The following is a 21434-nucleotide window of genomic DNA, read 5'->3' as shown; positions in this document are numbered from 1 at the left end:
ACGGAGATCTTCGGCAGTGAGTGAGCTGTAAATACTGGTGGTAAGATGAAAGAATCGCACCATGAAAGAGCCCATTTTGAGGACTTTGGTCCTCTGACCCACTTAAGGACGAGTCTCCCAACGTGATTCAGGAGCAAGTCTCGGATTCTGCGGGTGGAGGAACTCTAAAGTGCCACCTTACATGTCTGTGTGCGTGTGGCGTTGACGACTCACCGCAGGTTTTCTGGGCCTCCAGCGACGATTCAGAGTTTGGTGAAAACTTGTATTTTCCGTCGCTGAGGTCTCCCTCTGCTCGACAAATAGGAGGACTGGAAGACAACGAGGAAGAGCACTGGTTGAAGTAACGCAAGAATCCACAGCTGGCGCCCTAGCGTGAAAGCACGCTAAAACCCTTACTGCAGTGCTCCGAGCTAAATAGCAACTCCAGCATCCTCACCTGCTCACATTGACGGCGTCGCCATGGGATTTGTAAGTAAGTGCTATGTAATGTAATGACTGCATAGGACCTGTGCCACACAAGGAATCTGAGAGTTAACACATGGCTGGAGGAAACCTTAAGTCATTAAGTTTTTGGTCCTGACTGAAACGTCTCCATAGTTAGCAGATGAACTGGACTTGCATTTTGGACGGTCACCTCGTGCACACATTCATGATTCCCAGAGGGTGAATCCTTATGACTTTTGGGATATTTCAGTCTTGAACAGTGTGTTGTGATTAGAAAGCATCTGGTCCACCTCTGGGTAATGGGAGATAAGTAAATATTATACTTTTGCCCCTCCCTCAGCTGCTATTGCTGAAGTGCCCTCAAGCAGAGCACTACACTCACAGCTGCATAATTGGAGCATTTCAGGCCCAAGAGACAGTATGATAGTGCAAAGCAGCTTCCAGGTGTGAATGATTCAAAGACTACAACTGTCCCGCTCCCTGCTAGCGCACCTCCCTGCGTCACATGGTCATGAATAAAAATGCAAATTCGGACAATATAGAAAATATCAAGACGGTGGTTTCACTGACAAAGATTCAGATTCAACTCAACAAAGAACAGCTCAATATTTGTTTTTTGATGATAACCTGTCCTATTTTCATAAGAAGATGCTAATTTGCAGCTCACTTGTTTTTTCATTGATATATTCAGTCTAAATTAAGATGGAAACTGAGCCTCTGCAATGCTGAAACTGCATATGGCATAGCAACCCCAGGGAATAAGTCCCTGGGTTGCTATTTTGAAAAAGAAACGCTATTTGGTGCAATTGTATATGAAATGTAAATGTATATGTATATGTGCATAAAAAATAGGCATATTCCTCTGCTTCCTGGTTGTTTACTTTCAAACAATTCTCAGACAAAAATCATCCAGTAAGCCGTAAGTCAATTCTGATTCTGAGTAAATAGTGTGTTTGAAAATAACGCTGTGCTTCACCTGCTTTGGATTTTTGATAGGATTACACCACTACACCGTTGCGTTCAACACACACCAGCCCTAATCCCATTTGTCAACCGATCACACGCACAACACCTAACCACATCAGTGACCTTAATCCCCACCTTATCTCGACAATCACCGGTCGCTCCCGGCGCCTGTGTGTACGCACCCCTTATCTTGCTCCTATCTGCATTGTGTACCTCAATGCAGCGGCACCATTCAGCTACAAGGCTGCACAACCAAGGCCAAAAGGACTGTCCAGCCTGTGTCTCCCCTGCTCTCTTTATTCTCCTTAAATGTTGTCACTCGAAGCCCCGGCCCTAATGGAAAAGAGACATTCCGAAAGATGATAGAACCTTGTGCAGGTCAATTGTCGCAGCGCAGTCAATCCCATTGCTCTTAGAAATTGTAGATGAGGCCCAGGAGAGAGGACAATACACTGAGCCTTGCTCGCCTGCTCAGCCGTACATCCACATGACCACAGGACAAAACATTTCCAAGGCTTAAACCTCGCTCTATCCAGGCGTTTTCTTTAGTGTGCGTCCTCAGAGCGTCACTCCTTTAGAGAGTGTAAAGGCATACACGGCCCACTTCAGGATTTTTAACTGTGTCGACATGACTTCGTGACTGGAGACCCGAGTCGATTGCTCTGTCAGTGACTGCGTGTTCTGCTACTTATTAAACTAAAAAAAAGCTCTTTTAAAAAGGAAAGAAAAAAAGGCCTTCAGGTAACGGCCTACTCAGTGTCAACTAGTTTATTTAATCCCACTGATTGCCGCGTCTGCCGTCACACAGAAAGAGGTTGAAAGCAAACTCCAGCAAGACAAGAATGCATCTGGAAGAGGAGAGCTGCACAAAAGTGAGGCTGCCAAGTTGTGCCGACGCACACGTCGAGTACCGTTAACGTCGGCCAGCTCGTATTCCCCCCTCAAGCACGAACATGCACACAAAAACAGGAAGAGGCGTCTCCCCGCCCGAGGCACGGGTGCTCGGAGATGCTTACGCATAAATGGAGTTGTTGAAGACTCGGGAGAGGGCGTAATTGATGTGGCCGACCATGTGATCCAGCTGGTCCTGGGTCTGCAGTCGCAGAGAGTAGGTGGTCTTGTCCGTGTCGATGATAACCTGTGTACACACACACACACACACACACACAGTAGCACATTCAGCAGCCGTGAAGTCCAAACTGCAAGAAAACTGTGTGTGTGTCACCTGGTGTTCTGGATAGGTGTTCATTGCTCTGATTTCCAAGAAGTTAAATGTGATCTCCATCTGAAAATAGAAAAATATTATTGTTTTCCGTACTGAGATGTAGTCAAGATTTCACATAATCTATAAAGAGGATAAGTTCATAATAGCTAATGCTAGCTATTAGAAGCCAGTGACTGCGGAGGGAACAGCTGACTTTAACACAGGTTGTATTTAGTTGCTTTATAATATGTTCAAGCTCTGTTCAGTGAAAAAGAGTCATGGGGTAAATAAAAAGTACAATCAACTAGTATCAACTACTAAATATAGTTGTGGTCAAACTGTAGCTTCATATGATATATTGTTTAATACATTTGTATGAATATATAATTATCAATACATTATTATTGATTGAAACCACTAACTTCCTGCCAGCTTGTCATCATTCTAAAATCATGATAATTATTATCTCTTCAGCTCTAAAAGTCTCTTGTGAATTACCACTGACGGTGAGGGCTGGGGAACATTTACCTTGGTGGGCACTTTGACAGCAAAGAGATAGAGTCTCCATGTTGCCAGGACCTGAGGGGAGAACACATTCATTTATTTTCTGTCACAGAGCGGGAAATGCAAATTGCAGCACAAAAAAATAGCTCGGCACGCTCCCCCACCCCCCATAAAGACAACAAATCATCTCTGCGACTCGTAAGTCGCGCTAAGCACTCAGACGCTGCAGACATTAGCGCGCTGATAAATGACGATGGCGCGTGTATGTACGAAATATTACGACGGGATGGCAGAGTCATGCTGCGGTCCGATTCATCTCGGCGCCAAGTTGTGTGGATGGTACCGAGTAGCACACGCTCAACAAGGGCGCCTCATTGCGTCTGGGAGGGGGCCGAGGGGAACGCAGGAAGAGGGTGCTGCGCTTCTGCCCAAGTAAAAGACATTACCATTTAAAAAGGTTCTGGGCTAAAGTAATAGACAGGAGACGTGAATATATTCATATCTGCCTATGTAATTAATCTCATTCATAATTCAAAAATCTGTAATTAGCATACATGCACTGTGCATTTATAACCATCCCTCCCTCTCACTGCAATTTCTTGGCGACACTTTGGTTTTGCGCTTTGTTGGCTTTTAAATGTCCTCCTTTGCATTCTGTCATTTCTCTTCATCTCCATAGAAATCTGTTCATTCCCAAACCATCCTCTTAATCCATAATCCCTCCATCTCTCTGTCTGGTTGTGCTCCAGCCCTAACACCTCACTCTATCCCCTCTTACCCTACACCCCCCCCATCTCTCCTGTCTCCTTTCCCGATTCAGTTTTTCTTTTCTTTTTCTGCTCCGTCGCTTTCAATTCCTGAAGGCTCCCTTTCTGCTGAATGGCTAATGGCACCCCGCTGTGTGGCAGTGAGAGAAAAAGAAACATACAAAGGAGAGAGAGAGAGAGAGAGAGAGGTAGCGTAGGCGATGGAAGGACACCCGATAATGAAGCCTTCAGATACTACACCTACTCCCGGCAAAGCTGGCGTCACAGATCAGCCCTGCGCCTCAACTATATAGACACCCATAGCAGACTCCCACAGAGAGGAAAGGGAGGAGAGGGAGAGGGAGAGGAATGATGAACGAGAGAGCAGTAGGAGTAGGAGGCCGAGGAATACCCCTGCGGAGAGAATAAAAATGTGCGTACTAAACCGAAGGAGGGGCCTTCGCAAGATCCAATCACAGCTCCACGTCAAGTTTGAAAACTATGTTACATAAATCCAGCGAGGGGCGGGTGGGGAATGCGATGGGACCTTGAGATGCAGAGAGAGAGGTGAGAAAATGAAAGGAAGAAGTATCTTCTGACAGAAGAGCTGAATGTAAACAGCAGCATCAATAATGCAGGCCGTCCGTTTCATCCTGTGATGCTGAACCAGGCTTCTCGCATTGGGTTTGTCCTCTCTTAGTATATCATTTACAGACCATTCAAGTATCATGAGAGACGATCGATGATCGAGACAGTTCTTTCCTGCCTACTTGGGTGAGTTATGTGCAGCGGTGTGGGAATATCGACATGAGTATCTTTTCACTGTGTTGGTTATACCGGATGGAGGGTTAGAGCCCCCACCTTCACACAGTTTGTTTTCTATGTGCAAAACAAGAGTGCGTTTGGTTCTGAGAGCAGTCAAAATGCAGGTGAATTAAACTCCAAACAGTTCCTTAAAGCGACCTGTGTGGACGCAGCCTGAGAAAAGAACATGCTGCTGCATGGGCTGTTTTATGTTAGTTTTATGAGCTGCACCAACATCTACTCCGTAAATTAACACGGAATGCGCTCTCCTAAAACATATTCATGCATACTATCTATTGCATGCATATTTAAAAAGTCTGTTGTTCAATAAATCATCAAATGTTACATACTCAAGTAGGAATCTCTAATACATCACTTTGATTAAGATTCAGAGCTGAGTATCAGTGTGTCCAATCACTGGGAAATGGAACTGGCTTACACCAGCCCAGTGACTAAAGGGAACATAAACTGGATAACTTTAATTGTTGAACTGACATCCAAACTTTTGAGCAAATCATTCTTCACTAAAGGTAAATTGCAGTCATTTGATATAGTCAGCTTCTCAGGTTAGATTAAAATACTGTATGTGTCCCTATTAGCTATCAATCCTCTTAACCTTTGACCTCTAAACCACAATCTTCTCATTTGTATACATAGCAGACAAATGAGCTGTGGGAACTATTAATATTAATTGCCCCCGCTTAAGTCAAGCCCCATTGGACACCAGAAAATGTTTCTAAACTATGTGGCTTAGTGGCAACTTCCCCTCCACATGTTGATCAAAACCCCTAAAAAGACAGGAAACCCTCCGAGATGAGATGGTAGGCGTACTTTGACCCGATCAGCCGAGTACACGGCAGCTGGCAATCTTTCAATCAAACTGATGTGTAGAGCAGGGAGAGAGAGAGAGAGAGAGAGAGAGTGAGAGAGTGCTGCCACGGTGTCAGAAGGACTGGTTTCAAGAGCCGGCCAACCGTGTACACCTCACGAGCACGTGCACAGGAACAAACAAATGGATCTCTTTCCGGCTGTGCATGTTTGCATAGACATGCGCCTGAGAGGGCAGAGGGCGGGGGCTTATATTAATCATAAGCTGTCAGGCTCTGGGTCTTGCACTTCAAACGAGATGCTGCAAATCACAAAGTGTGTCTGTGTGTGTGTGTGTGTGTGTGTGTGTGTGTGTGTGTGTGTGTGTGTGTGTGTGTGTGTGTGTGTGTGTGTGTGTGTGTGTGTGTGTGTGTGTGTGTGTGTGTGTGTGTGTGTGTGTGTGTGTGTGGTACGCGTGTGTTGCAGCATTGCCTCTGAGGGAACAAGCTGAGGATCAGTGCCAGATTTGTCCGCCTGCGGTATTTCTGGCTCGGCCACAAGGGCATTTTAAAACTGACACGCACACATACGCACGCACACACACAACAACACACAGCATAAAATCAGACACATTCCAATACAGACATTTGAATGAGTCCAGCATGCTAGTGTAGCACACACCCAGACACACACTCTGTTTGGACTGTCATGCACGTATAATCATGCACAATAGCATGCTAAGCTGGCTTTGGACTACACTCGCCTGTCCTGTCTCTGTCCCTTCCTCCCTTTCTCACACACACACACACACACACCATCGTTCTAGTGGACTCAGCATCACAAGAGCACAACCCTGCCATCCGTCAACCTGTCAGCTTACGTGTGTGTGTGTCTGTGTAATTGACAGGGGTTTTGAAAGCACCGATGCCTCAGGTCTTGCTTTCTAAGTGGACTTTAGAGTGGTTGAAGAAGAAAAAAAAAAAGAAGAAAATGAGTTGGAGAGCGATGAAGCCAAATGAGAGCAAAGAAATGCAAAGCTGAAAAACACTTCCTGTTCCAGATTCTCCCATAAAAAAACAGCGAGTCCAATACATCGAAATCAAAGGAGAGATGCTGAGAGAGCGCTCGGAAAAAAACAAAATGGAAACAGATAATGGGAAGGGGGTCGTGGGCCTGTGCTGTCCTATAGATAGAAGTCAGAGATGAGCGTCTTTAAGAGGAGAGGTGAGGCCTGAAGGCTGAATGTGTGCAAATGTAAGAAAGTGGGCTGGGATGAGATGGAGACGAGCATCGAGTGCGAGTGGGGCCAAATGGATGAGGAAAAAAAACAGGAAAGGGGGGGGTGAGAGCATGAGTAGGGGGTGTGGAACAATGAGAGGAAACACAGGCGGAGATACTTGGAGACGCCTTTTAGCAATACTAACACTTCCAAATACCAGATAGACTCGCCCCCTCTCATTGGGGGAGAGATGGAAGGTCAGCAGTTGCACTTCATAGCCCCTCCACCACTGGCCACCGACATGTGTTATACTCAAAAGAAAAGCCCAGTGCTAAGCACGGAGAGCACACTGGTAAATCCTGCACACCGCGCTGAGCATCTGTTGGGGAGAAGCCACGAGGAGCAAAATAAATCGTGGATGATGCCCTGGTAATGTTTTGCCGTTACACGAAAAGAATTGCGATGTTCAGAGACTGAAAGAACAGAGGACTGTGCTGGCAGAGCTTTACTCGGCTTTCCTTCACAGTCCGGGGCACAGCTGGAGTCACTCGCAGCATCAAAGCAAATTCAGAGCTCCAAAGCAAGGCCAAGGTTTTCCATTTCAGATTTACACAAGTTAATTATGTAATTCAGCTTTTGCTAAGCCCCGCCCCACGCTGCTACTCCGTCAGGCTGTCACAAGCCGCTCGGACTTAAAATCATCTGCATCTCATTTTTGGAAAATGAAAAAGGGGATTTCAAAGACGAGAGCTTGTACAGTACGCGTTTGAAAGCTATATCCCGGATGTCAAACAGATTTAGCGATGAAAACAGGCAAAGCCGAAGCTAGTTTGTGATGCTAATGTTAAAAACCCCAATAGAGAAAACATCCACGGAAGCAGCCTGACCTTTCCCCCTAAAGGGCAGTGTTCTGAGGCGCCATGCAGCCCGAGGAGGCTCTATGACTCGGTCAGACATTTCAGATGGGGGCAGAACGCTGGAATGAGGCTCTTTCTGTTGGATTCAAAACGCATTCATTCTGTTACTATTGATTATTGTTGGTAGTTTCTGTTCATTTGTTAATTAATAAAAACCTTTTTCTAGAAATATTTGGTGCGTTTGTTATATCCAAAACAAATAACTAAACACTGGAATTTTTTTTTCTGTATCGAAGCACCAGAGGATGTAATCTGTGACCTGCCCACAGGTAGAAAGAGTCTGTGGCACCATCTCCGCTGCCTTGTTGATGGAAAGGAATTGGAAGTGCTCCGTTATGAGCGTCAACAACAACGACTTATTGTGGACCACGGGCAGGAACTGAGCTCTCACACTTTAAGGCCACGCTGACGGTAAAATGAACAGCTTCTCTTTTGACCTGGTGAAATGACCGCGCACACGGATCAATGTCTTATCCATTCTTACTCTTAATCAATGCATTTGGAGTCTCTCCTTCCACAGCAGGGAAAAAGGGACAGCTCATGAGGATGGACTGAACTTTATCTTTCAAATCGTGCAAATGGTCCAATATGCGATTGCCAACTTCACGGATTTGGAACCAGTGAATTACTTCAGGGTCTGTGAATTAGTAAAGCACAAAAAGTCAGTGATGTGGTTTTCACTGGACAGAGCACTGAGAAATGCAATAATAAAAATGAGGCACAGCAGGAAGATTGGAAACACTAACATATACAGATGAGGGTGAAAAAACCCAAAGAGGAAAAGATATGCAGAACCTCATGAAATAAAATGAAGGAATTTAATCAAACTACGGCAGCAACATTACAATAACAAGCATGGACAACTCATTCAAGGAAAATAAGATTCATGGGGTTGAAATTAGGACAAAGGAAGAGCAGAACAAAAAAAGATATGGAAGGCGCTGGTAGACTCCAAACATTTATTCACTGATATTCATTTAGTCCAAAAATGCTCAGTTGACTCCCACATTGAAGAATGGTGTCGACTGCCAACTGCTAAATATGAAAGGTCTAAATGGAATTTATCAATATTTCAGCATATAAACTAGGGCCCTACAGTCTATAAATCCAGATGAAGAAGACCTTTATCAAAAAGCAATACAGTCATAATGTAAAGAGTAAATAATTGAGGGAGCAGTTGCATAATTATAATATGGTGAAATAAAACATGTACTCAAAGTAGCTCTCAAATAGCTGTTATGTTTTAAATGGTGATGTGTCAAAATATGAGTTCCTCTAAAGGATGTCAGGCCCCTAAAAACTTTCCAGGCTGCATTGCCGTTTTCAGAATCAGACCACTTCAGAAGATTTCTGTAATATTTATTAATTTTTAAGTCAGATTAAAAAAAGAAAAATTAAAATGTAGGTGATTATCATATAATGTATTTTAAAACAGGAAAGTTTCATGGGGGTGTAACATATTACGTTTTTTCTTTTCAAAAGTCGTATGATTTTACAGAATTCAGGTAAATAAAGGGTGATACTGAACATACTTGGAAAAAAATAACTTAATCATGATGCAATTTGGTAGATGTCCACAAACAAATAATCTTTTTTCCCTCAGTGTAAAGGTAAATAAGAATTGCTAAAATGAAAATATTTTTTGGTGGTTAAAATACATTTAAAAAAAAAGAAAGTTCGTGGATCAATAATTTCTGTGCATAAGGAGGAAACTGCAAAGAAAGACATTTGCTGAAAATGAATCATGATTTCTTCCGCGGGCCACCGAGGACGCAGCCACGACAGAGTCCTTAAATGCTCCCCGCCCACATGCCCTTTACATGTCATTTAGCTGCCCTCGAACCTCCGTCCTACCACGGCCTCACGAGCGGGACCGCCGCGTAACCCAGGGGGAAGTGAGCCCGAGTGGGCTCGGGCTGTCAAACAGTGGCCTCGTCAGCCAGTATTAGGCCCATTATTCTAAGGTGGCAGCGCGGAGTCAACAGACTACACAAGTGAGCGGCCGATCGGGATAAATAAGTGGCGGAAGAGCCAAATCGGCAAGTGGGCCATCACAACCCATCAGAGATTTCTTTCCTTTTCGTCTTGGAGGGAAGCACTCCTCCTCCTCGTCCTCCTCCTCCTCCTCCATATCACAACCACCCACTCCTCCCCCAGCCCCCACCCCGCCTTTGAAGATGCTTTGTTTTCTGAGTTGCCGCAGATCTTCAAATAGGGTGATCTAATAATGGTCCTAAGAGTGTGTGTAGGCACACAACTTTTGAAGCAGTGAAGCGTGTGCGTCTGCATAGATGCCTCCTGCACATGTCAGACAGTACTCATGTGTGTGTGTGTGTGTACTTGTGTTTGTGCATGCTTACCCCGTGATGGAAACATGGATGTTGATACTGCACATTGCCCTGAGTGCTGTTGGGATGTCAGGCTGAGCCTTCCATGTGTCTGTGTGAGATGAGTGGAGGGCCCCAGTGTGTGTGTGTGTGTGTGTGTGTCGTGCGGCATGACGGCTGGTACAGTCAACACGTACAGACAGCTGGATACCAGCAGCCTCCGGGGGAGAAGGGTTTCGAATAAGGAAGAGCAAGATCTAGAACAAAGGCTTGTATGTCGTCAACACGGATAAAAAGTCTCGCCGTCCACAAACTCAACTAAAAAACAAAACGAACGCTTTGGTCCCGTTCGGATCCGACCTGCTGGATCTACTTCAGTCTGTGAAGGATCCAAATGAAAGGGATGATAAAGGTAAAAGCAAGTCTCGCCTTAAGCGTTCAGGATTGGAAAAGTGAGACTGAAACTCGCCTCCGTATTAGAAAACAACCCTCATGATATCATGAGTAATGTTTTCCACCTTGAGTGATTCTTTTGTGCAGAGTACCCAAAGAAACAAAGTCTACAAACTGCAAACCCCCTTCATCTGTTCAGCCTTTGTGTATCCAAACAAATGTACCCATTAGAGTCAGAAGATTGCCGTTAAGAGCAGTGGTCTTGACAAGGAGCTAGAATGAATGCTTAAACCCCACCACCTCCTCTCTCCTCCTTTCCACTGAAGGAATTTGGAGCACCAGCCAACGCCAAGCCCCGGATTACGGATAGTAAAAAAAACAGTTCCTAATTGAATTGCATCTGATACCCTTCTCTGGGTTTGAGTAAATATGGAGAGGAGAGGGAAGGGCATGACGGGGGAGAGAATGTGAGAGGACGAGTGGAGTTGTAGGGGGATGGGGGGGATGGGGGGGATGGGGGGGGGGCTTGATGACAAAGAAGAGAATAATCGAGATGGACAGATAAGGAGGGAGAGAGAGGAAACAAAGAGAGGAGATGGCAAAAATAGAAGGGGAGGGGTGATTCTGATGGAGATGGATGGAGGCGTGGAGGGAGACGGGGCAGACGAACAATAGCAGACGTAAAAACTGAGGGGAGCACTGATTAGTGGTTTTGATTTGCTCACATGACTCCTCATCGGACACCAGCATGGCTGACTAATTGACCATTTCCCAACAGCAGAGCAATAACCAGCTCCTTCTTTAGGTCAAACTACCCCATGTCCCCCCCCCCCCCCCCCCCCCCCCGCCCCAGACACACACACACACACACACTCAGGAAACCCTTGCCTGTGGCATTAAGGCCATCCTGCCACATCTAATAAATTGTGAGGACGGACTCAGTAGGCCTCGTCCACCTCGCTCTGCTTAGGCAGCATCTGTCGTCTGTTGAAGTAATCTGTGGCTTCTTATGGCTCTTCCAATTTGGCGCCATTAACTTAGATTGATTTCCATTTTTCCCGGGCCATTCCCTTACACACCTCATGCGCAATGACGCTTTGACTTTAACAGTGAGAGATTGGTTCAGGTGACCTGGTGTGATGGAAGACGGGGGGGGGGGGGGGGGGGGGTGCGGGGAGTTTACGGGTGTTGGCGTCTCTCACCAGAATCCTGTCCTCCGTCTTGCCACTCTTGGTGTCCTGCTTGATGGCTCGCACAAACTTAATGGCCTGCTTGTCCAGCGCCTTCCTGACGCTCTCTGGAGGTAAAAGGGGAGAAAACGACATAATGTAAAAAGTTGCCGCCCCAAGATCCACTCAGAAGCACTGTAAAAAGCTTTTCCCACAACCGCCCCCACAAATTCTAGTTTACACCTGCGTGAAAAATTAGGCAGGTAAAATAAATGGAATGCATAAATGTGGAGAAACACAAAGGATGCACCGATTGGACACAAATTCTGTGAACTCAGGATATTAGACTGCTCAGATACCAGGGCTCCACTTTGATCCTCCCTACATGGCCTATTAGATCATTCTTCTGCGTGTGAGGTTACATGATGACACTACCCATTACTATTCAGGAAGTGACCCAGTACAACAACAGAAGAAAATAGCGCTTCTGCTGTAACAACAAAAAGTAATCGCTAGCAAATATGAATAAATAAGACAATAATGTGCACAAGGGGATGCTATGGTGCATTTTGCCTACAGCTCAGTGATATCGTGCAAAAGGGGAACCGCTGAATTTCATAACTGCAATAACTTAAAAGCAGATCCGGCTGTTCAATTTTTAGAAAAAAGTGCCGATGTCTCCGTGAAATCGGATAGTGGTGCCGCTTTTGCCTTTGATCTTCAGCTCAGGGGTGGACCGGGGGTTTTAATAACAGCCGCACAGGGGTGAGCAGGCCCAAGTCCGAGTAGATGGCTGCACAGACACCAACTTTAGGACATCAGACACATACACACGTATAAACGCACAAACACACAACTCCAGCTGAGGAGGACTCATGACTGGGTTATTTTTAGCCTTAGAGAAGAAGGAAAAAAAAGGAGCAGCCCGGTTGATCTCGCTGGAGACCTATTGCTGCATCTTAAGAGGCTTCTGCTCCACCCTACGACATTGTCCTGCTGAAGCTCAGTGACAACAACCAACCCAACACAAAATGCTCCTGTATTCATAAACACAACGTCAACCTATATCCTCAGATTGCAAATACGCACATATGCCTGCCGGCTGTTTGAATATTCACATATCAAGTGGAGGGTTGACGGAGGTGGGGGGGGGGGGGGGGGGGGGGGGGGGGGGCACCAGATGGAGATACTACACGTCATGCTGTGTCAAGACGCTCCATTGTCTCACAATCTAAATGACTCTCTCTCGCAGTGAGTGCTGCACTACTCGGAATTGTCACTATCCGACATCCGGCAACAGCCATGAAGTTGCCTAGCCAACAGAGGATGAGGTTGTGGATGTGTATCCATAGGTGTGTGTGTGTGGGGGGGTGGGGGGGGGGGGGATGAGGGCGGCCTGTGCATCACACCGGCAGATCGAAGGAGGGATCAGCTGAAGACAAACAGAGAGTTATTGACGTTAAGCTGTGTAAGACCCAATCGCTTAAACCTTTCAACACACTCTGCGACGCCCCCGAGGTCTGTTGGCTTGACCTCGGCACCTGCCCCCAAAAGAGGTGAGGAGGGGGCGGGAGAGGGGAGGGAGAAGAAGAAGACGAAGCAGGAAGGGTCAATCCCGCCCCCCCCCCCCCATCTCTTTTAAATCCCTTCTCATATCCCCACAAACTTATTTTACAATTTGATGGATCTGACCCCCCCCCTACATGAACCCTGATCCCCCCCCCCCCCGCAGGTGTGTTGCCGCTGTAAAGCCCTCCATGCTCTTAACACCAGACAGACGGAGCTTGACCACGTTGAGCTGGTAAACAGCGGGATTTAACTCGCGTCTAGATAATCAGCAGTGAGAGACGCGCACCTTCTGCAACAGCACATCAACGTGCGTGTGTGTGTGTGTGTGTGTGTGTGTGTGTGCGCGCGCGCGCGTGGGTGCATTGTCTATGCGGAGAGCTGAACCCACGCTGCCCGCTGCACGCTGAAGCGCTCCCAGTCTCGCTGTAACTCCCACGCGCACGCATGCAGAGGGAAAAGCAGTAGATGAAAACTCGCAGCATCACTTTTGCATCAACAAAATAACTCTCACAGCGAGAAGACGCCCCCTCCCCTTTTTTCCAAATCAATCGCAGTTTGAGCACTCTCCGATTGCATTATAATCTCTCCTGCGGCAATAGCAGCTGAGTAAAAGCAAAACACCCCCCCCCCCCCTTCTCAACGAGAGGTTGAAACACACTTCCCGGAAGAAAATAGAAACAAAACAAGGAACTCTTGTGATGGTGCTCACCTGTAATTTCTCTGCTGACGGAGCCTGTCGTTGAAGTGTCCTTTGCGGCCATGGTTCCTCCTCCCCTCCCCTTGGTACCCTTTATCTTATCGCCTCTCCGCGCCTGCAGGTGCTGCGGCCAAAGCAACAGTCCGGAGTGAGTGGAGGCGTGCAGCGATACTGTAGCGCGCACTGGCAAAGAGATGGAGAGAGAGAGAGAGAGAGAGAGAGAGAGAGAGAGAGAGAGAGAGAGAGAGAGAGAGAGAGGACTTACTCAGCACAGAGGCGGATTCATTGATACTCGTTTGTAGTTGAATCAGTTTGAGGAGGATCGGTTGACTGGTTAGAAGGGATCTGTGATGGATGAACAATAAACAAAACGTGCTGATGACCGACGGCGGCAATGAAAATCCAACGGAGCGAGTTAGTAAATCAGAATGGCAGTAATGAGAATGATCAGTCCAAAAGGAGCGTTTCCGTTTAACCGTGTAGTTTTGTCTTTCATAAATTCATACATATATGATTAAATGATACTAATTGTTTACTGGTTTGTTTTTACTTTAAGAACTTATTTTCCCCAATGTCACTTTTCATGACAGCGAAGTTGTAACGTGACCACGCCCCCTTCAGCTGTCACTTGACAGGTCAATAAACGTGGCTAACGTTAGCTACCGTCAAGTATGCTATACGTCTAGTATCAACGAACAGTTGTGTAGTGCACATTAATCATAGCGATGCTACACGTGCTTCCTTACCTAGCTAGCTTGGTTGGCTTGTTAGTTTATATTAATAACGCAGAATTTAAATGAAGAGAAAGAGATAACATTAGCAGGTAACTGTTAACGGGTCAACTCCGTGTCAACGCAGCGCTGTGATTACAAAGACGTTCTCAGAGAAACAACTCGACGAAGAGTAAAGACACACATAGAGTAACTTTACCTAAGACCACTGGCGCGTTCATACATTCACTACTCTGCCTATGGAGGGTGGTTTCAGACAGCGACAGAGGATTTTACAATGTATATTATTACTAAATTGGAGAAGCGGGCGCCATTTAATTAGTTAGTCCCTCGGAGGCCAAGTGCACATGTGATTAGCTGAAAGGATGAGGGGGGCGGTCCTTGATGACGGCCAACTGTCACAAACGGGGACCTTTGGAAGTCAGAACTTCAAAAGTTAAAGTCACCTCCAATAAAACTATTTTATGATAATATTATATATTATGATAATTACATTTTTAAAAATGGATTTAACTGTTTTGTGATTAATTGGTTGTGTTATACTGTACTATATTTACCTATTGGATAATTTAGGAAATAGTGAAGACTTTATCCATCCATGACCTTTATGTCTTTCAAGTGTTTCCTGGCCAAAATAGGCTGAATATTATATAGGCTTAATATTGAGGTTGATTCACAATGGTACAAACAAAGTATTATCGAAACATGCAATGCAATTAAAAAAGGTTTAAATTTATATTGCTATGCCAACAAAAGAGTTTCATCCTAGAAGCAAAGCTAAATTGCACCTTACAACAGTCCAAGTATAGTGTCAAAAAGTTTAATTTCAATGGTTTTTATTGCATCAAGACACTAAATGACCTCCAAAACATGAGCAGTAAGAAGACTAGATTCTGTAATGGAACTCCTAGTGTGAGAAAACCTGTTTTTTTTATTTCCTGGTGGACCACTGACATTGTGGTCATGATAGCCCTTCAGCCAGATAAATAGAAAGGTAAACATCCATTGTCTGAATGAGAAAATTTTAGAACACTTCATGAAAAATCATGAAAAATATCCATGGTTAGATCAACAAAAAGAGTCAAAGCATTGACTTGCATTCCCATGTTGCCCTGTGTCTGCCTTTTTCTTTGTAGAAAATAAGTGATTTGAAGGAATCTTAAATATCTCTTCACGTAATGTGTAAAGTAATGTTTTTATTGTGTTGAAGCAGAAAGTAGATTTGATGCTTTTTGTGATAAATGTGTTTTCACGGCAATTTGTCTGTAATGATGTGAAGACGCTGAGGATATGGAGTCATATATCAAATAGTTTTATTCGGTGCCCTCTTCCTCTGGAGTTGCGAGATCACCACTTACGAGTGTGATGAGATTTGGGAGGTAGAACTGGGAGACCAGGTTGAAGCTCAAGCTGTAACACTGATGTATGATTCACCCCCTCATCTGAATGGCTGCCACTAGTCAATGTCATCGCTTATGCAACGCAGTTCAGCCGTTTTTTTGGTTTTGTTTGTTCATACATCCAGAATTAGACCAGGGTTTTATTAACTATTTAGTCCCACACAGCCCCAGCCTGCCATGACAATAGTTCACATGACGACACTCATGAATGGGTGGTTGGAGGGTGCAGCTGTGTCTGGGGTCATATACACACTCAGAAAATGGCCCTCACAAGCAACAAACATGCAAATGCAAATGAATACATGCGTCTGTGTGAGTTTGCTCATGTCTGTGAGAGACCTTTGTGTCTGCGTCCCACTGATACTTTACAGTGATGAAAGAAGACCCAGTGGGGGGCATTATGCCAGAGAGAGGGGGAGGAGGCGTCGCAAGAGTACCAAGACGTAATCGACGGGAATAGGAGCTTTGTGTGTGTGTGTGTGTGTGTGTGTGTGTGTGTGTGTGTGTGTGTGTGTGTGTGCGTACGCGTGTGTGTGTGCGGGGTGGGAGGGGCCTGTAGCCAGATTGGATCGGGTTAAAAACGTCAGCACTGTTCAAAGATGCACTTGAAAGGACGCTCCATTATTTATTCATCAGTGCAGCATTTCATAGACGTGAGTTTGAGATGCTCAACATGCCCTCAATTACTACTTGGTCTAGGTAGTCTCTGTGCCTGCATGATATAAAAGCTTTTTACTGCTCAGGCAGCAATGGATTTGAAGCAGACACGGCTTGTGTGCCATTTGTGGAAAATATGTTTTTGCTCTACTTGATTTGTCCCAAAAGGACTATTGTAGTTGCTCTTTCAAGACCACACAGTGTAGATCAAAAACCCTCTATAGAAATAAAGGGAGGGTTTATAGAATGTTTCACACTTTCACACAATTGTTATCCCGGCAATACAAGAGTGAGATATGACCACCTTTGCAAGGTTGGACAAGTGGGACAATTCACTTATCACGTATTCACTCAGAGAGGGAGAAGAAGAGGAGTGCGAAACACTCTGCAACAGCCTGCGGATGTAAAAGGGTGAGCAGCTGCCACATCACAGTTGTTCCTGATGTCGGTAATGACTCAAGATGATGTTTCAAAGCAAGCTTTTTGATCCCACTCCAACATTCACTAGGGGCTGGGCAAAGTGCTGAAGTACCCCATCTGTGGGCAACAGAGCTGTGGTGCACTGCCCTCGTCTGGTTGAACACGGTCAGCATCAGTACCATGCACACATGTTTATTTCATGTGAAGACTGCTGCTCTGATTGAACTCTGATTATGACCAGTTATGGCCTGTATACTGCAGTAACACAATTAAAAGTTAGTTTAGTCACTGGTTCCTTTGGTGGAGCTAGTTTCACCGGTGGCTCCCTAAAGGGATCGGTCGCTCCATCAAGCCACCCAGTCCAGGCCTAACAAACCACCCAATTGTCATACACGAGATTAAGGAGCAGCACATCAGCATTTTTAAAACCTGAAAATATGGTTCATATATATTCAAATATGTACTAATTAATGATCAGATGTTTTGGCTTGTTTGTTGCGTGGTACGTCGGTCTGAATGTATCACTTCTTCCCTCTTTTGTTTTCATTGTGGCTTTGTAAAAAAAAAATGTCATTTGTCATCTTTAATCGTGTCGGGACCGCGGGGGAAAATTAGCTGTGAAGAGGCATATTTACAATGATGTTGTTGACGTCCACGTTGAGTAATGTGCTCTGTTCCACTTAAATGATGTAGACAAAGTAGCACACTTTCTTTTCATACATATGTATGAACATATATATATTGTGTAAACAAGTCCTAAATGAGGCGCATCGTGTCTTTTGTCTTAAAATCTAAACAAGATGACGTATCAATCTTACTGATGTATATACTCAATAAAAAAGAAGTGGAAAATATATCTCACGGGGGTAAACTGGCTGAATTGTACAAACAGTGGTGTAATAAGCAGAAGCCACCGAAAACCAGTTATACGAGCCCAGGCCAGGAAAAATAACTTAATTTGGGTTTAAACCCTCCAATCTGGCAACACTGCTGAGGCCTAACATAAATCTGAGGGGCCCTAAGACGATTAATGGAGCAGGGTCGAAGGAAAACCATAGTTCAGCTCCACAAAATTGTTTTTGGGTTTGTTTTTTTAATCTTGGACAAATTTACCTCCTTAGGCCTCCAACTGTTCACTAAATGCTACATTAAATGACCATGGAAGGGGTCAATAAGGGGGATGTCTCGCCAAAGGTGGCAGCACACACAAAAGTGCTTGTCAAACACACGCACACACACACACACACACACACACAGACTCATTCTAATGTCAGACTATGGGCTGCATCTAACAACCGGGTGCTTAAATCTGCGTCGTGCTGTGATTGGCCTGCTGTCTCTCATTAACACAGATGCTGAGTGCATCACTGTCTTCCAGGAGCGACGGTCAGAAAGAGTGTATGCAGTAGGCCTACACATACTTGTGTGCTTTCCACCACTGCTGTCCCACTGGATACACTGGATGGGTTTAACTCCTATCTATTTTGGGGCTTCCTAAGGGCACACATTTCCGTTGACCTTCACAGCAATGACTCTACTTGAGAAACCCCCGGCAGCCAGTTGCCAAACCAGCCAGCCTACAGATTAAGAGGGAGTGGGAAACAGCTGGCTCCATGGAGACAGATTGACGCGCTGCACTCCACCAGAGGCTTCACACAGTCGCCTTAGCCGAGGCTCCCTGCTCTTAACAGGCTTTCTTGTTGTCCGATTGCCCACTTTACTGCGCTGGCGCCTCAAGACAAAGGAATAAAGATAGCGAGTTATTGGAACCAACGCGGAGGATCACTTACGAGACCGGAGAGTGGATAACAGCATGAGCCCAAACGTCTCCGGCTCTCTATCTCACGGCTCCACTGATCTGTTAATGTCACGCGGCAAGCAGCAGAGAAGCGTATTGATTGGACACGGTGCCTAAAGGGCTTCGATGTTCTCCCCCCCCCCCGCGGACGTCTTTGAGATATTAAATGTCCCTTAAAAGGCCGGATTTGACATCACACCAGAATGGTAGCGGGGATGAGACCTTCACTTTAATAATTTTCGGTCCCAGACATCAGGGCCTTGTAATAGTCATTTTTCGCCATTTACGACAGAGACCTTCTCAGAGCTCCCAGACATTCTGGCACTGCTTTAACTATAAGAGTTCTCAAATCTGATGCTTATGAAGGAGGGGGTAGAAAAAAAGGGTGTGAAAACAGCCAAACATTTAGGTTGGGGTCATAGACTGAACAGATCTGCATTGAGAGCATTGAGATATCCATTTGTAACGACTTCAAAGTTTCACAAGCTCAGTCTTGCTTTTGTGAATGCTTTCATTACGGACAGAATCAGAAACACACACAGCAAAGAGAGCCTTTTTTTGTTTTCCCAGTCTACATAATACCATATTTCTCTTTCTCTACTGATTGTATTCATTCTACTCCACCCCATATGTCTATTTCATTTGTTTTGTTCAATTGTCTTTGTTTGGAATATCTGGGCACCTATTACCTCTGTGTCGGTATAGTGCCGAATGTGGAAGTAGTAGCTACGGTTTATCTTCTGCTAATGCTGACAACAATGGCCAACTAACTATTGCTGACATAACTATTGCAACGCACACATGTTGCCATTTGGAAAGCAGTATCCACTGAAGTTATTTCAGTGGATACAACCAAACCATGAAGAGGACTGCTGCATTCAGAGGCAAAGGAATACATACACATCACCTTCTGGTCCATGGCATGATACAGGAGGCTTTTTGTACGGGATTAAAATGTCAATAAATTGATTCAAGCACCTGGGTGGTGAAATTGCAACATGTGCACAGCATGCATTAGTTAACAGGGAGAGTTTTTAGAGTGGCACACAGTGGTCAAGCACCCAACAGCACGGATTCAGGACTAGCTCAAGCGGAAGAGTCAATCCTGTCTGCGCGTTTCGGGACAGGAATTCGCAGGTGCGTGGTCATCGGTTGTTGCTGTGCTGCTCGTTGAAATGGTGACCACATCCACCTCGATCTGCACGGAGTCCATTCAGTGCCACACAGGAGCGTTGGGACGTGTGCGACGAGAAGCAGAGGGATGAGTGCGGCACGGGCTGAAGTTATGGATGCATCTGCCTGACCTTCACGGGCCATGTGCAACATTTCTCTTTGGCAACAACACGTCACTGTTCATTTACAGCTGCAACAACTCATTTGCATGCATTGTAAAATATATTAGGCTTTATTTTATTTACACATAGACTGGTCATTATAATAGCAGATTTTCATTAGACATGAGACCAAAGATGGACACATTGGAAATCATAAGTATTGAAAGGCAATATTTCACATCTGTGACCAGTCAGGCGTACATGCAGTCCCTCATTCGTTAACTCATTAATTTTTTTGCCCATCTGTTCCTTGTCTGAGGCTGGAGCCCATCCCAGCAAGCGCCGGATGGGAGGCAGGTTTGCAACCGTAACACGACATAATCTGGGAGAAATTGAGTGTTGTTTTGCGCATCTGTACGCTGGTAATATACGACAAAACATAACGCTGTTGTGTTTAAGATGAGTGGAGCGTAGTTAATGCAGTTTGAATCTCCGGGGATCCGGATGTGCGTCCGAAAACATCGAAAATCAACTAGCGGCGGAATGAAAACTTAATTTAGTGTGTAAATGCCTAAAACAGTTTACTTGTCTCCCAATAGTAATAGTAATTAGTTTGTCTCCAGATGCCAGAAAATTTCATTTGTTATCATTTAGCTGTTATAGCTTTGTGAATTATGGGCCCTTTAATGGGGAGAAACTATAAAAAATGTAGCTTCGGCCTTTCTGTGTATACTCACACACACATAAAGTGCTCTGCAGCGCTCCTTCTCAGATTTATTTTATTTTCACGACTTTAAAGAAAAACACTTCCACACAATCCAAATCCAATATTAGGAAATGGAAAGCACTAATTCTAGACAGAAAGTCAATGACCGGCCATCAAAACAATTCATTAACTTCAAATAAATGATGCAGTCAAAGATAAAATCCAAAATGTGGTGTGCCGATCCTGGTGGAGAACTTTTCACATGGTGGGTTTCATCTCAAAAGAGGGAGGGGTCTTTGAATCACAAATGATTTATATTGACTTTATCCGACAAGCTGGCAGAAGAAGCCTGAAACAACTAGATGAACATACAGCCCTGGGATGTAAATAGCGAATGAAGCTGTTATTTCTAGCAAACACTTTGATGGCCTTTTTACAAATCCATAGGACACAAAGCATCGCTACTGTCTATGTTTGGCATAAATCCCACATCCACCAGCCCTTTTTGCAGCGCTGCTTTGGTCCTCAACAATTTCTTATATCTGTCAGATATACAATTATACGCAGTACACCGTGAAGTGATATACTGATGTGCCTCTAGCTCGATTAACCAGAAAACAAAAATATTTAGAAATAGAAAAATACTTAATACATAAAAAGAACACTGCAACAGCAGTATTCG

General features: G+C 45.0%; 1 protein-coding gene across 4 annotated transcripts in view; it reads right to left on the bottom strand.

Moving 5' to 3' along the window:
- carmil3 (capping protein regulator and myosin 1 linker 3) overlaps positions 1–14779 on the bottom strand; it is a 61876-nt gene extending 47097 nt beyond the window's left edge. Inside the window, exons 1-7 of one of the 4 annotated variants that reach the window (XM_062557631.1) lie at positions 14697–14779; positions 13779–13949; positions 11534–11628; positions 3143–3193; positions 2636–2695; positions 2427–2548; positions 214–308 (exon numbers count right to left, since the gene is read on the bottom strand). In XM_062557631.1, coding sequence (XP_062413615.1) covers positions 214–308; positions 2427–2548; positions 2636–2695; positions 3143–3193; positions 11534–11628; positions 13779–13949; positions 14697–14718 — 616 coding nt within the window. In that variant the 5' untranslated portion in view covers positions 14719–14779. Of the gene's footprint in view, positions 1–213; positions 309–2426; positions 2549–2635; positions 2696–3142; positions 3194–11533; positions 11629–13778; positions 13954–14031; positions 14112–14696 lie in introns of those variants that run through there. The other 3 variants (XM_037458603.2, XM_062557632.1, XM_037458602.2) reach the window with 3 other exon arrangements.
- Between the last annotated feature and the right edge of the window lie 6655 nt (positions 14780–21434).

The sequence above is a fragment of the Pungitius pungitius genome, chromosome 15 (assembly GCF_949316345.1).
Source record: "Pungitius pungitius chromosome 15, fPunPun2.1, whole genome shotgun sequence".
Taxonomy (NCBI): domain Eukaryota; kingdom Metazoa; phylum Chordata; class Actinopteri; order Perciformes; family Gasterosteidae; genus Pungitius; species Pungitius pungitius.
Note: the sequence above shows the minus strand (reverse complement) of the source record. Positions and strands in the feature narration are given on the sequence as shown.